We start from the raw sequence: 16,807 nt of genomic DNA, 5'->3' as shown, positions 1-16,807 counted from the left end.
CGCGCTTCTAAGTTTTCATGTACGTGAAACGCGTGTTCTCGTGTAAAATTAAATTTCTCGAACCTTTGCAGAAGCCTTACCACGCTCTTACGTTAGTAATTATACTATTGCATTAACATAAAAGGGCCAATCGAAGTGCTGGATAATTTTTATTCACATACACATACGATCTAGTTATCGGTCACGACATGACTCCTGCAAGCTTGCAGCTAAACGCAAATGTGTTATATAGCGATGTTAACGTGCCCGCGAGTGTAAGTACTCTTGCTAATTTTTAACGGATAGGGTTACAATTGATTGATTGATTTGTGGGGTTTAACGTCCAAAAACCACCATATCATTATGAGAGACGCCGTAGTGGAGGGCTCCGGAAATTTCGACCACCTGGGGTTCTTTAACGTGCGCCCAAATCTGAGCACACGGGCCTACAACATTTCCGCCTCCATCGGAAATGCAGCCGCCGCAGCCGGGATTCGAACGCGCGACCTGCGGGTCAGCAGCCGAGTACCTTAGCCACTAGACCACCGCGGCGGGGCAGGGTTACAATTACAACAAGGAAATGTTACATGGAGTGTCAACTTGATTATTTAAAGATAACAGCTTATTACTTTAATCTGTCATGGCTGACATCTGCCGGTCGTTATTGAATCGCTAACACGAAGCTCAAAGCGAATCGTCGCCTTGCGGACATTTTATAGCCTGGTTTATGTTTATTTCTCAGAATGCAGTTTACCAGACGTGACAATGACTTACCGCAGTGACTCATTGCAATGCCTCCTTTAGTTCATTCAATGCCAGTGCGAACGGGCGCTCTTCAACGGGAGCCGTCGGTCCGCCGTAGTTCAGAGAGTGGTCGTGATATGCGACGCCACTTGAGGGGCAGCGCTGCTTGTATCACACGTGCGCCCGAGCGCTTTCCCACGGAGATGCTATAGACGTGTGTCCCTCTCCAATATCGTACGTCTGTCAGATTTGTTCTTTTCCTGCTCCTTCTTTGAGGCTCGAAGCAATGCAGCCGCCACCTCACGGCGCTAGTTATTCAGCGGCGTCCCCGTGACGCGTCTACATTGGTTGCCTGCATAGCGCCACGAACGGCGACACGCTTTCTCAAAACACCGTATCGCTTACAGAGCCAGCGTGACCGCCAACACAGTGATCACGAGGAATGCAAAACGCCGCCCCACGGATCCGTACGCAACTGAACAAAAAATTCAATATATTATTCCCGTCATGAGGCACTGCATGAGGGGCTCTCTTAAAGTCCCTGAATCTTTTAGGCTCTCTTCCTCGTGATTGCAATGCACAAGCGAAGGAGATGGGCGAGAGCAGGAAAGGGCTTGAGGAGAGGGTGATGAACGGCTGGATCGGGCATTGATAAAATAGAGGAGCCGCTGCTCATTGTAACTAGAGGGAAAAGTCGCTCGGTGTTTCTTCTGCACGAGCGCCAGCGGACGCAGTGATTTCGTTCGACGGGTAGTAATCAATGTCTATGCAGACATAATCGCCAAGAAACAGAAATAGACGTTAAAGCTGTCTCGCGCGATGTTGACCGGGGCAAATTGAGTTCGCACGCGTCAGCCGTTTCTCGCTGCCGCAGGCACACCCCGTACGATAGCAGAGGAAGACAAAAGGAATTCTGACTTGAACGGCGCAAAGGCGGCCGCCGGCAAGCCCACGTTTGGCCATGATCCTCCTCGTGATGGGTGAAAGAGGCGCCCGGCCGCCGCTGGTTACGTCAGACAAGGAAAACAATATCAGCGTGTGGCGAACGCCGGGTGGCATTTGGGCGAAGCGTGAGAAGAAGCGAAACGGGGTGGGCGGGTGTCGAGAATGTTTGACATTGTGCCAGTGCCGAATCGCGGCCTCCCGGGGCCTCGTGTCGAGTGGCGGGGGAGAGCGGCCAGCTAGCACAGTTCCTTGGCCCCGGCGTCGACCTTTTTGGCGGGCGCGCCGCCGCCTCATTCCCGCGGCCCTGCGGACGCTCAAACAAAGCGATCTCCTCCGCGAAAGAAATAAATCTGCTGGACCCCGAAAGGAGGCGACCTCCGCTCTGGCCATGCGCCTCGGGTTTTTGCACCGGCCGACACGCACTGCTTCCGAACGTCACCGCACGCGCACTCCCTTTTCCTGGTGCCTGTGTCTTTTTGTTTTACGCTAATTGGAGGAGTCTTTCTTTCTTTCTTTCTTTCTTTCTTTCTTTCTTTCTTTCTTTCTTTCTTTCTTTCTCCGCAGCTTTACACACACGCCCTTCTTAGCCGAGTCAGAGGTTGGTTCCGCGGCACCGTGTCTTGTTATATTGCCCTTTCTTCTTTGCGCAAGTGGCCTCAGGGGGAAAAGAAAGAAGGAAGCGGGTCATTACCGTTGGCAGCGCTTTCCAATATGGGAGGAACCGATGGAAGGTGCCAGGGAGCACGCGGTCGTTGCCCTGCCATCGCATGCACTGCGAGAGATCTCTTCGATAGAGAGATGAAAGTTCTGGGCTGTTGCGGTTTGCGAGGGCTACCTTTATCGAGCAGAGCCGCGCGGTACTGCCACTGCCCTCTGATATGCTGTTCTCGTGTCAGCAAGAGTTGTGCACTTCTCATACGCGCATCTATTGTGTCCTCTCGTCTCACTTTTTTTTTTTGGGGGGGGGGGGGGGGTATAAGGACGAGTTATTTCGTATATGTTCGTTTCCATTGTGTGCAGTGTTCTGATTGTCCGTCCTGACTAAAAACGAGCAGTGTTAGCTGAAGTTCCTTGCACGACAGCTGCTGTTTTCTATGTGCTTGTGACAATATTATTCACACGCTACACATTTTACCGCTCATTTTTGTGCGAGTGCATATTTGGGGGAATGATTCTATCAATGTGTTGCCCACAGGGGGAAACATGGATATGTGCTAGTTTTCAAAAAAAAATTTTGCGCGAAACAACACAAGGAGAGAAGGTGAGCACAGGCTGGCGCTAACTTCTGACTGTCGATTGTGGCCGTGCGCCTTTGCTGCTATTGTGCTGTATATATATTACCCAAAGCTTCAGCAATAAACAGATGGAAGTTAGTGCCAGTCCAGTGTTCTTTGTCTGTCCTTGTATCGCTTTGCACAACCATTTTTTTTTTGTTCTTTGGAAGTCATCAACTAAGCCCATGAAAATGTTTTGCTAAGCCAGATTTCAGTGGTTTTTGGTTCTTATGGAATAGGTCCCAGTTCTTGAACGACAGCTACATGCCCTTCAGTAATTTGTTTTGTAATGTATAAAGAAAGCTATGTTCCTTTCGCACTCTCATCATCCAGCGAAAGCTTCATTGGACCGAAGTTTTAACAGCAGCCTTTTACGCTCGGTAAATAATAGCGAAAGATAGAAAAGATATATATATATATATATATATATATATATACCAGATGTGGGGCTTGCGTTAGCGATAGTGAGAGTGCCTTTCATTGTACCAAATGCGTACCAGTTGGCATTACCAGCGTTCTATTTTAGCGTTCGTGTTAGCTAACATAAGCGTTTCCCGCTATATGCTAAAACTCGCTAATATGGAGAGCAGGTCACTTCCACCTATCTGGTGTGCTGGAACGGCAAGGTCCAAAAGGGACTGATAACCAGGATCTGTTTTTTTTTTATTGCACAGCAGTGCAACAACCTGACAGTGCACATAAATTCTGAATGAGCGTGGGTGGCCCATATCCGCGCATTGAATTACTGCATTGAGCCAAACTTAGGTACTTCATACTTTGAAATCGGTCACCTTCGAGGTAGCCAAAAGTTGCCAGCCCAGTTGCTAGCTAGCTAGCCCAGTTAAAAGGCTTCTGATATTGTTTGCGATTGGCAATAATAATAATAATAATAATAATAATAATAATAATAATAATAATAATAATAATAATAATAATAATAATAATAATAATATCTTGAGGTGCGAGTTTTCGTCCACAGGCACGACTTTTGTTCTAATTCAAGTTCTGCCGTTTTCAAATGGGTGAATGTGTACGTGCGTGAGAGAGAGAGAGAGAAGTTTGGTGTGCCACTCCTGGCCCCCAGAGGGACCAGGTTCCCGTCTGTCTGGCGACCGCTCGCTCTTCCCCGTCTCAAGTCACGGATCGGCTCCGCGCCTGGACGCCCGCCAATCAGACGCCACCGTGGTTCGCATAGTGGGCGGGGTCCATGCTTTCCCGCGAACCTGACCCCTGCAAGCGCCGCTGCTTTTGTTGAAGGCCGTATGCGAGTCCTGTGGGAAGAGGCAAGGTCTCTGGCGAGTGTAACTTTAGCTCTGTCTCCGCCACACTGTAGTGGGACCGCGGTTTCGTTTTACTAGTTTCGCGTTGGCTGCATTTTCACCTTTTCATTTTATTTAAGGTCGTGAAAAAGTGGGATAGTTTCATGGGTGGTTTTGTCTGCTTCAGATGCCTCGTCTCGAGTTCGCCTCTTCCTTCTTCCCCTCAGGCCACCTTGTACCTTTCATTCTCTCTCTCTTTGTAGCAAAGGGATGATCATAAAAAACGGATGGGGGAGCGCCAGACGGGGAACGGTGGCAACCGATGTGTGGCGTTCCATTGCGATTCCCATGCGACTCAGAGCACGTCTGTGCACGCGAGTCAAAGTTCGCAATACGGCTTATCTGTTGTTCCAAAACGTGAAGCATTTTTTAGTGAACCAAAGGTACTTGACAGTTTCTTTCTATCTATTTATCTGTCCGTCCGTCCGTCCGTTCGTTTTCTGATGCACCTGTGGTCGTCTCCTTAACATGGTATAAGATGACACCAGGGTATCACAAACAAGGTTAACAAACGGGTTACGATGTAAGTAGCATCACATGCCCATCGCGAATTTTATGAAACCCTTTCACGTAGTCACGTGCGGTGCATACCCACATACCCCGGCCAAGGAATGCAGCTATGCCACGCAGAGAAAGGTACAGAAAACACTTTATTTATTTATCCGGTGGATGACTATCCTATAGCCCCCCGCGAGTGGAAGGTCATCGCGATGTGGTCACACATCACATCAGTGTGACGTTCTCTACTCGGCGAAGAGGTGATGGTGCAGTGCATATCAGCCCAGGAACGGAGAGAGTAGACTTTGTAAATCTTGACGCCACAGCGTTAAGGAACGATGAGGAAAACCCGCGCCGGCGTTGGCGGTGTTGTCGATGAACGAAAAATTCCGGTGGACGCAAAAAAATAAAAATCACGGTTCGAGCCTGGAGGGGAGCCACTCACCAAATGTTATATTGCAGCTAGAGCCCCCCCCAGTGCTTCACTGCTTTGGGAAAAAAAAAAGGGGGGGCCTTGTAACTACAGGCATCATGTCGGGCAACGTGATTCGTCGTTGCAGTATTGGCTATATCCGCTTCTGTATCATTGCAATAAACATTACATATGTACTCCTGTGACTCAACAAGCTATTCTCAGGAGTTACTGGACCGAGGAGAAATATGCCGATGACTGCTACCCATGTATGCCCGTATACAAATCCTTCAATTCGGCAGAAGTGGCCATAAGCTACCCTTTAGGCGCCAGTCTCGATGTTGATAAGCCAAGCCCACGATATTGTGCACTATTGCAGAGAACCCAAGGAGACGTTCATCCTCCTCGTAACGCTTCGTTCAAAGCGCGCGCATATATATATATATATATATATATATATATATATATATATATATATATATATATATATATATATATATATATATATATATATATATATATATATATATATATATATATATATATCTGCTGGATTTGTTTTTCGTTTTGGTCTTTAGAAGCAGGTTCCGCTGCGATAAAGCACATCTATAGCGGCAGTCATCGTAAAACCTTATATCGGCGCGTCATCGGGCGTCTACAGAACTGGAAGTATATCCTGTACGGGCAAAAGAAGCACCACTGGTATGCGGAACTACTTCTGGAATAGTTTTTTCCGCAGTATGTGACCGCTTAACGGCCGTACAAGCAGACTCACGTCTGTGTTGCCACCGAATTCTTACCGAGGTTATGCTCCACCCTTGGTCACCTTGCGGGATCGGCCTTCATGGCTATCTTCATCGCCACTATACTAAATTTATTTATTCGACCTTTTTAGTAATCTCCGAGCTCTTCAGAATTCATCCCACTACCGCTGTTGAGCACATCACTTAATTTGTTTGCGACCCCGGCTTACAGGGGTTCAACGAGATATTTGGGGCACGCAAGAATTCAGACCTCCGTCTTTGTCGCGTTGTTACGGTTGTCGCAGTGTGCGCTGCTTCTCAATCTCGTTGAAGCCGTTTTCTTATGCACTTGATCACTATATGTGCGGAGGCTTCTCTTTGCTCTGTTGAGTTCACAGCAAGTGACGACGGATGATCCGATGAGTAAGCAGAACGAGGCTATAGCTAACCGCCTATCGAGGTTAATAATATGTGGGGTTTAGCATCCCAAAACCATGATATGACAGTAAGAGACACCGTAGTGGAGGGCTTCGGAAATTCCGACCACCTGACGTTCTTTTACGGGCACCTAAGCACAAGGGCCTCCAGCATTTTCGCCTTCATCGAAAATGCAGCCGCTGCATCCGGGATTCGATCCCGTGACCATCGAGTTAGCAGTCGAGTGCTATATCTACTAGGCCTCAGCGGCGGGGCCGCCCATCGAGGCTAAGTGGATAATTCTTTAATGACTATATTCCTGGAGAGTTTCACAGAAGCTGTCTTGACACCTTCTATAAGCAGTTTTTTTAGCCTGACAGGCGAACATCAGCTGCTGTAACATTATTTCCAGCGTAAGACTGCCTATACTTTGTTCTAACGAGGCAACAGCGCATTATTACGCGCTTGCTCACTAAAGCCGCTCGATTTTGCCTTTGTATAAGCACAGTCGCCGTCAGTCTGTGAAACATACTGGAAGAATTGTGTATGTTCGTTTGTGTGTTTGTCTAAATGCGTGACGTAATGCGAAAGCAGTGGCTTGCATATAGCCTTTCCGCTCAGATGCAGCATCTATTTTCGTAAAAAGAGCGGCACGGGGGGGGGGGGTGATTATATAAAAAGTGAGCTCCGTAACTGTCTCTCAGGGGGAGGACACCTCAGCAGTAGCTCACGAAGGATGGGGGTAGAAAAGGGAATAGAAGGATAGGATTAAAAGGTAGAGAGATAGAGAGAGAGGAAGCTTTTACTCTTTCACTCGTACCTATAGCTTTCCTTGCGCTTCGATGTGTCCGTATATGCTGTCGACGTGCATATTTCGACATATCCCGACTAACGCGAGTCTCCATGGAGTGTGCGTTATATAACCATTCCTGTGACAATGTGGTGCCGTTCAAGGAATACTCACCCCTATGAACTTGTGCAGATCTTAATTTCAGAGCCACATATAGAGTGATTCACGTTTCTATTTCACACATTTCTTTTTCTGTGACCAGTCAATCGCAATACTTCATTTGTCTATTGTGATTATGCCCAGCATTCGAGGTTATCGCTTCTCTCATTCTTTATAGAAGGTGCTCGCTCAGGCATGACCAAACTCATTTTATTGGGACTTTCCTGTGTGGTAGACGTGTGTGTTCATATATAACGACGTTTTTTTTTTTCTAAGCAGCACCGTATACTTGATAGATGTCGCATGTCGGAGTGACGCGCATTTATTTCGACCACCTGTCGTTCTATACAACGGGCACAAAGCTCTCAGCGTCTACTTTTATGCCCAACTAAGGTATCGAGGTGTGCTTTACTCCGCGGAGAGGGTCCAATTGTTTAGAACATAGCGGAGCGCCTTGGCCGTTCAGGCCTCTGGGACGTGCTTTCCTTCGTCTGGAATGGTTATTAGGCGGTGTATACTGCGCGTTAGCAAAATTACATGGCACGCACTTACTACGCTCGTAAGTGGCATAACTGTTTCCTGGCGCAGCCGCCGCCCGCTTCCTTCGCCGTTTTCATTGCTGTGCAACAGCTTTGCTTTGGAGCCGGACGGTCATTGCGAGTTCCGTCCGTGACGGTTGCTGCCGCGAGGATATCGCGTGCGGGCGCGCTTGCCGTTTTTGTTCAAAAGCAGGCACCCTCCCGTGCTGGGTTTATATAGAGCCCTATCCTTGAGCGTCATCATTCCTTTACGTTTCTTTGGTGCGCCCCTTTTAGGACCTTGTTAGGCAGCGCGCGCACGGTCTAATGGCTGACCTAGGAACGAGTCAATCTTGCTCATTTATCGGGTCCGGTTTCCGGTTAACCGACGAGGCTGCTCATACGCCACCGTAATTTTCTCTTTGCGCGATATAGCGGGTCTCGTGAAGCCGGGTCCATTTATGTCGTATACGAGGTTCCCTTGCATCGGCATTGCTGGAATGAGCGTTTTTTGTTTTATTACGCGCTTACAATGTGATGTCATAATGTCACAAGTCGTTGCGCTGGTCGTTTCAAATCACGGAACGCCGCGAGGACATTTTTACTCCGCCGAAGAATCAAGTGTGCGCTCGGAAGGCAGCGGGCTCGGACAGAGCGACCTTGATTATTGAGTATGGGGTGCCGTTTTTTTTTTTTTGCAACCTCTCCGGAAGTTTAGGATGGAAATTCAGTGCATCTGATCGGCGCCAATGTTACTTTTGGGAGTGAATGAAGGAAACTTTTCTGTGTATATGTGTACTAAATAAAATATGTGTAAGCTGTGCCGTAGAAGTGACCCCGTTGTGTGCATGTCGGCGTGTTGGACACAGAGAGAAAATGAGTTGGAACGTACAGCGAGAAAAAAAAATCAAGCGAAGAAAAATTAAAGCTAACCCCAATGTAAAAACGCTGGCACTTGTGTCCCTGCGTGCTTTAGCGCGATCCAATTTCGTCGTCCTTTTAGCGCTTTGAAACACCTGTGGTAAAACTTACTGGCGGCTCGTTTGATCACCTTTTCTGAGCGCAACGTTACCTCGTTTCGCGCAGAAAGCGCGCCCGGACTCTGGAGCGTGCTGCGCCGGCTGCTGTGGCCTGCAGATCCACCAGGCGTGGCCACTCTGCTTCACCCGCCGGGTGGCAATACAGCTGTGCGAGCTAGACTCCTCGCTGCTTCGACCCGGTGACTTCTACCTGGCAGCCGCCGTGGGTCCCGAGGACCGAGGCCCCTGTCCGGCGAAGCTGGTACTCAAATACCGCGACGACTTGGGGCACCTCTGTAGCAGGAGAATCGATGCGCACGACCTCGGACGGCTCCTGGCCATGGACTGGACGGCCCCAGGACAGGAGACGGACGAGCAGCTGGTGACTCTGCTCAAGCACCTGCTCGTCTCTGTCGAGCGGGGTCTAGAGAGAATCGAGTGGGACTCTCTGCTGGCGGCCAATAAGAACTGGCTCTCCGGACACCGCCCGGAGAACTGTCCCTGCAAGGGCCACGCTTCATCGCCGCTGCAGCAACCCGAGGACGACTGTGAAGGCCCCACTGGCTACGACGAATCCGCCAAGGACCAGCCGACGGCCGCCTTTTGCCCATGCTCCAAGAGCAGCAGCAGCGGCGGCGGCTCGAGCGTCGACTCTGTCAGCCGTAGGACGAGCGCGTCCTCCGGAGTCGATCCCGGACCATCGTCGAGCGACGACTCTTCGTCCAGGGAAGGCGCCTGCGCTGGTATGCTGCTTCCAGGTGAGTTAGGTAAATGAATTCACTCCTTCGTTTTGGTGATGCTAGAAGGCTTCATGAAAACGCAATCGATGATGTATCGGTCTCGTTTTGATGGGCCGACGTTTGTGAATGCTGTGCTGGAGAGAGCTTATAGAGCACAATTGCGAGTTTGTGTACGTCCAGATTATTCATGCGATTTTTTTCTTTATTTACTGGTCGTCTGTAACGGCAATAAAAATGCCCGTGGTGCGGGCGAGAGTTAGGGTAAAAAATTTAAAAAAAGTTATTACGTATTCGCCACTTAGTAACCACAGCATTTTTCGCTGATAACGCCCACAGGCAGTGACATGTTAAGAAACCCACTTTCGCCTTTTTTGACGCCACCTATCTTAGGAACCAGCTCAAATAAGCTCGTTCTTATGAAATTTATTCATAAAAAGGTTCCAGGTTTCTCTTTATATATGCTTCTAATAACGAGTGGTCTGCATACAGTACAGTGCTCCGCGATCCTGTTGGCGGAATGTATGTTGAGCTGCCATGATTAAAACGTAGACACCGCGCGTGCTGTTAAAGATTTCACGGAACTTCCTACTCTGCAAGTTGCGTATTGTGGCTGGTAATGCATAGTAGGTGTCGTTTCATTTCTCACCATTCCTATTTGGAGTAGCATACCAGGTGGTCCGTCATACCTTCCCAGGATCTATTGCAGAGCACCTCATTTTGTTTCATTTGCGAAGCTTCTTTAAGTTGTACCGCCAGGGTGACTCAGTAGATATGATGTTTTGCTGCTGAGTACGACGTCCCCGAGTCGACTAGCTCCCAGTCACAGAGGCGCATTTTGATAGAGAAGGTACTCCGTAAAATACTCGATTTAGGAGTAAATACGTCATCTGTCATCCCATGCGTCATCTGAATCGCCATCCCATGCGGTGATTTAGGAGTTTTAAACCTCACTATTTTGATTTCAACGGCTGGCACCGATGGGGTGTTAATGATTTATGTGTATGTTTAAATGTATTGGCAGCACTTCACTTCCCCGTATTCTTTCTTTTGTTTTTTTGTGTTTTTTGGGGGTGGAGGGGAATCGCACCGATGTTGACAACAACTTTCTGAAGTTTCAGGTGACACGCTCTCACTTGCTGCGCACACTTTAGTCGGAACTACACCCAGCCTCGGGAGAGTTTTTTTTTTTTTTTAATCCATTCGTTGTATATATGTCTGGTCGTTTTTGCGACGTGGTGCACAAGAAGGCAAAGGACGAGTCGTGCCTGCGCGTTTATTTTCGGAAAGTATATATATCGAGCTAGGAGTACTCAGTGAAGTGCTTTCACAGAAGCGATATTCGCAGCTAGCCGCCACGTTGCATAAGATAACCATACTTATGGGAAAAAAAGTGTACCACGCTCCAATACTTGGTCGGCATAGCATAGTGGCACGCGAATACTGACTCGCGTGAGTGTATACTTCGTCGATAAGTTTAGAACTGTATGCAGGTCAATCGGTTCTTGCGTTTGTGTGATCCCCGCGGCTATATGACCCGTTCTCATAAACATCGGCGCTTTATGACCGCTCTGATTCTGCATCGGCTCCAGCTAAGGGGCGCGACAGGGCAGTGCACTGCAGAGACATTTTTATTGTCGTAGCGGGCGCCACTTTGATCTTTCTTTTTACGACTTCATCCGCTACGTAATCTGGATATCGTGTGCGCTTTCTCGAGCGCAGGCCCTGTCCTCGATGTTCGCGCGCACGGCGGGTGAATTCCGGCCGGTTGTTGCACCGTGGGACAGGTGCTCCTTTGTATAGTGCCGTGTTGCCACGACTGCAGCGCTGACCTCCTATTGCTTAAGATAGTGGCGGAAAGTTGAAGTGTGCAGAATTCACCAGTTGGGCTGAGTATAATGCAACGTATTTGTTTCTTATCATCAATGGACCGCTTACAACAGCTCTGGCGATACCGTGTATACAGGTGGGGCACCGTTCGTTTTACTGACGAAAAATAAACACAAAAAAGAACAAAAGTATAACGTTTTCCAGGGCCTTAGTTTTTCTTTGAAGTGTATTAGTTCGGGCATAGCATCGTCGAAGTTAGGTTTTATTTTATATTGTCATTTTGGGGCGCGCAAACCTCGTGCATGATGTCTGTGCATTTGGCTAAAGAAAGAGCCGCCTATACAAAGCTGGCTGGCAAGACGCCCATATACAGCGGTCTTATATACCGTCTTTGCGTATATAGATCTCCACGTTTGCCCCCATTATATACCTAATAATTTCACAGAGCACGCTCTTGCGAACGATATAATGACACGGAGTGCCGCTCCTACACTTCTTAGACGATAAATGAAGCGCGGAAACAGCGCCGAATTCGATTTCTCGTTCTCAAATTCACGTTTTCCTTTTCGTAAAGTGAAAACGCCACAAAGAGTCAACACAAAACGCGATATAACGGTTTGCGAACGTAACTCTTTGATCCCTCTACTTCTTGCCTTCTCCTTCTTTTTCCCCCCGCGTGTGTGCGTGTATCGTGTGAAGGTGACATGAGCTGTCTGTGATGTTTACAGGAAAAGGAAAGCCCTCAAAGTGCTGTCACTTTCTTTTTATTCCTGCTCTTTATTTTTTCAGCGACCTGTAGCTATAAGCAAGACGGCGTCTGCTCAGAATTTATGGCAGCTCTTACAAATGCAGTTTGTGTGGAGAAAGAAATAAGAAGCAGCTAACTACTTAAGTGTACAAATTCTGAGCAAAATATTACCTGGAGGATTCTCGGCGTCGCGTCGTTTTTGCTAGCGGTTCCTTTTCCCCCTGGGTCTTTCTTGCTTCCTTTTTTGTTTTCACTCTGTGCAGTTGTTTTTCGTTGACTCTGCATGGCGTCGTATAAATATTCAAGCGTCGCACTAGCTGAAAGCAGCCATGGAGAACGTTTGAACACTGGCCCTGCGAGCACGGGCGACACATTATTGCGGCTTCTGGCTTTTCGCCACCGCTCGCTTTCATTTCGCCGCTGTAGGAAACCGGCATCGCTTTGCCAAACCGTGAGCGGGTGGATGACCGCTCAGTTGGTGTCTTTCTTTCTTCTCTTTTGCTTTTCGCGAGGTCATACATTGCTAAAAAATAATCCTAAAAATGAAAAAAAAAAGCCACGTGCTTCCTCTCGTCATGCGTCGAGACGCGTGGAACTCATTCCGACGTACAACAATAACGCAATTCTCGCCAGTTTCAGGAAACGGGTGTTTTCATTCGTGCGCCTCGCGTACTTTAGCCCGGCCATGGTGACTTAAACATGCGACGCGCTATACGCTGCACCCAACACTTGTACCGAACACGGGACGCAGTGCCATTGCGTATGAAAAGTGCAAGAAAGCTTGCTTGCTAGGTTTTGTAACTTTCTCATGAAGAACTTAATGATGATATTAGTCCGTTGCTCTGACAGTTGCGGTATCTTGCGAAAAAAAAAAACAAAAAAAATCTAGACGAGGAGAAACTACGCCGAGATGATAAAAATGGCAAGTTTTGACTTCATTTTATGGCAATTACGCTGATATTATGGCCTAGCCCTCTATATAACGACACCGCAGTTCAGTGCAGGCACATTGCCCTCGCGGCTCTGCTGGAAAATTGAAACTTTTGTTTAAATATGTAGGCACCAGCTTTCGGTGAAACACATCTAGGTAACGAACTGGCTAAAGTGACTTGTAATTCAATTGAAAGCACGCACCTATACATCCCGCCTAGTGAGCCCTCTCGTGGCAATACTTTAGCTTTGGTAATAATTGGGAATCCTAAAATGGTAACCCTGGGAATGCTAAGAGAGAGAGAGAGAGAGAGAGAGAGAGAGAGAGATGTGTTATGAAGAATGGCAGGAAGGTTAACCAGAAAGCAAATATCTGGTTTCCTACCCTGCACTGAGGAAGAGGGAATGGGAGACAGAAAAGTAAGGGAAATGGGATGAGAGAGAGAAAGAGAGCGGGAGCGACGAGGAAACTCACACAAACTAGATTGTCACAATCGTTCGACGAGGCGGGTCGATCGCAGAAACTTCGGTAGGGCCTTCGTTGCTTTTCATCGTGAAGCTCGATCTTTCCGGCATTTCAAAATTAATTTTTCGGTAAGCGGCTGGTCGTCGAGGCGTGCAAACACTGCTGACAGAGACTGCCTCTGACAGTTGTACTGAGGGCACTGACAAAAATATGTTCGATGGTTTCGTCAGCGCCGCAATGGTCACACGCAGCACTGTCTGCCCATGCGATGCAGCAAGCAAAGGCGTTCGTGTAAGACACCCCAAGCCACATGCTAAAGCGCCAATAAAAATACAGCAAGCGGTATCATAGCAATGGCTCTCGGGTGCCGCTCTCAATGCGCGCCAATTGCACCGTGCTGTGACATTGCGAGCGAACTCTTGAATACGACAACTACCATTTCACAGCACTGTTTGAAGAGGACCGTAGTTAGCTCGCATGATTCAAAATATCGGAAATGCATGAGTGTAGCTGTTAAAATAAGTTCACATTCTTGAGAATACCGAATGCACGAGTTCTTTCGTGGTATAGACGCCATTAGTCTTAGGGGTCCCCATTAGAAGATGCAGCTACGGAAGGTACTGCATTAAAGAAAGATGTAAGTCGCAAAACTTCCCTAAGCTTTTGCTTTGCTTTGCTTGCTTTTATGCACCGCTTTTTTTTTAATATCTAGTCACTGTTCCCGGGGTCGGAAAAAGATTTAGTAATTAGCACCACATATGGCCATGCCAAGTTCTCGGTTCTCACGATTTTTGTTGTTGTCGCAAAGCAAGCCATCTAAGCTTGATATCATCAACCAACAAGATCAATCGAATGCTTACGTATGCGTCCACTACGACAATAAGGGCGAGTTAGAGTGCATTCTTATGTTATAAATGTCTGCTCCAAATTCAATACGTACAGTGAAACAACCTTCTCAGTTTTTGCAGACGAAGGCGTATTCATGTTAGCTATATTTACTATGTCGATTTTTTGGTTTGTCGGATGGCTTGCTCTCTCCAAGGTTCGCGCTTATCGATCGTGTCACATCTATTCGAGCTTTGTAGGCTAGTCATTGCGCCAACAAAGTAAAGTAGGCACTGTGCTATGCGGGTCATCCACTCTCTATAGCACTTTTTTTCCCCTTTGGGAGCAGCTGCTAGCTGACACCGTTTCGGAGACAGGTGCAGCGGATGGCTGAAGCTTACGTGACCCGAAGCGTTCGCCGTCACGTTCGGTTGCATAGTAAAAGATTCCATGCCGTTAGATATGGCGAGAAATAGTGCCAGTGCCAAGTGCTATGAATATGCGCACTTGCTTTATAGAGAGATGGTAATGTGTCTCTCGCGCAGGTGATGCTTACGCAAAGTGCGACAAAGGTGTGTACATTCGTGGTTGGACAATGCCGTCGCATGAAACGGGAAGCGTCATGTGTCGATATTCCTGAAAGAAAGAAAGAAGGAAAAGAGAAAGAAAGAAAAAAGAAAGAGAGAGAAAGAAAGAAAGAAAGACAGAAAGAAAGAAAGAAAGAAAAATAGAGAGAAAGAAATGCACGTAGGTACGTGGTTTAACATATTACAGCGAAAGCTGTGATGAGATCAGAACACGGATCACGAGTGGCGCTGTAGTTGTCCGCCACGGCTTCCGCCGCTGGTGTCCGTAACCAGTAACGCAAAAAATAAAAAAAAAATAAAAACACCAACGAAACAAATGGGACTCAAACTCGGGTCCCACTGAGCCACGCCGGTGCTTGGAACTCGTTTTTAAACGGGTTAGGCAGGCTTGATGTTGGGAAAGGAATCGCGTTAATAGGAATAATGAAGCATTGTTGAACAACAAAGTAACAACCAGGCGTTACACAATGCGAATAGCGTAACGAGTGGGTCGTCCAATGCGCTTTATCCCCTAATAACACTGGCGCATACCCACTTCAGGCACAATTGCTTCATCGTCATCAGCCACTGCATAAAAAAAATTCACAAAATTCCTAGCAACTGTGTAGCGGATACCACGCTTCTCCGAAGAATGACGAAGGATAGCATAGGGAATGCTGGCCTAGTAAACAAAAATTATGACTATTTATGGCGCTGTGGGTACTCATGAAGTGGCAGCAGTTACCCAAACAGTGTTCAGAAAAGGCCGCTCATCCAGCTTTCGCTGTGACATGTGCTGCGCATTCCGCGCAGGCCTGTTTTTTTTTCGTATTGTTTTAAGCTACTTTTCTTTTATTTATCAGTTACTTGAAGGTGCGATTGGTCCGAGTGTCGGGATAACAACAGCAATGTACAAGGGCAGAGTAACCCTTGGTCCTCTTAACTGTCGTTCTGTTTCCCTCGCAATCGTGACATGCGAAATTGTAGAGCATTTTATATTTTCTTACGTAACCACCTTTCCGTGATGCATACAGTTACTCACACCAGCGGGACGCGGTTGTCACGTGAGAACTCTCGTAGTGAAACACCGCTACTAATTTTCACTAATGTGTTGCATCATACTGTACATTGTCGAATCGATAACAGGCTGCATTATCTCGATTTCTCGAAAGCATTCAATTAAGTTGGTTATGCTTTGCTTTAGCGTCCTTCGTCAACTTACTGACCTTAATGTTGACACTATTGTATTTTCCAACTAACCACGATCACTTTGTTCGTGTTAGTGACTGCGACTTACCGATTTTGCCTGTTCTCTCAAGAGGTTGTATCTGAGTGGTCGTCATTTCTGAACTTAATTTTTAAGCTAACATTCCATCAAAAATCTGTTTATTCTATGACGACTGCGTGATAAACAGAAATATAATTGATGGCAGTTTGCTGCTTCTGTTGAGCGTGACTTCGAATTTAGTCCCAATCCTGGAAGGTGGCATTGAGTGCTACAAAATGACCATTAATGCAGATTGCACGTTGTTCATATATGGGACACTTTCAAGCAAAGCTATTTGTGTCACTTCCGTGCCGTTTGTCGGAAGCCGTGATAACGACCAGAAAAACAGCACATGAATTGATTGATATGTTAGGTTTAACGCCCCAAAACAACTATATGATTATGAGAGACACCGTAGTGGAGGGCTCTGAAAATTTCGACCACCTGGGGTTCTTTAACGTGCATTCAAATCTGAGTACACGGGCCTACAGCATTTTCGCCTCCATCGGAAATGCAGCCGCCGCAGCCGGGATTCGATTCCGCGACCTGCGGGTCAGCAGCCGAGTACCTTAGCCACTAGACCACCGCGACAGGGTCAGCACTTCAATGCTTACACCCGAT

General features: G+C 47.4%; 1 protein-coding gene and 1 long non-coding RNA gene across 7 annotated transcripts in view; one reads left to right on the top strand and one right to left on the bottom strand.

The window, feature by feature from the left end:
* LOC142775723 (uncharacterized) overlaps positions 1-1,172 on the bottom strand; it is a 252,900-nt gene extending 251,728 nt beyond the window's left edge. The window contains exon 1 of the long non-coding RNA XR_012886946.1: positions 754-1,172. This is a non-coding gene — a long non-coding RNA (uncharacterized LOC142775723). The remainder of the gene's footprint in view (positions 1-753) is intronic.
* LOC119176380 (puratrophin-1) overlaps positions 1-16,807 on the top strand; it is a 540,416-nt gene that overhangs the window by 347,731 nt on the left and 175,878 nt on the right. For 5 of the 6 annotated variants that reach the window (XM_075877541.1, XM_075877540.1, XM_075877537.1 and 2 more), the window contains one exon: positions 8,885-9,584. In XM_075877541.1, coding sequence (XP_075733656.1) covers positions 8,885-9,584 — 700 coding nt within the window. The remainder of the gene's footprint in view (positions 1-8,884; positions 9,585-16,807) is intronic. The other variant, XM_075877538.1, reaches the window with a different exon arrangement.

The sequence above is a fragment of the Rhipicephalus microplus genome, chromosome X (genome assembly GCF_043290135.1).
Source record: "Rhipicephalus microplus isolate Deutch F79 chromosome X, USDA_Rmic, whole genome shotgun sequence".
In the NCBI taxonomy this organism is placed as follows: domain Eukaryota; kingdom Metazoa; phylum Arthropoda; class Arachnida; order Ixodida; family Ixodidae; genus Rhipicephalus; species Rhipicephalus microplus.
This window is presented reverse-complemented; position numbering and strand designations above follow the sequence as displayed.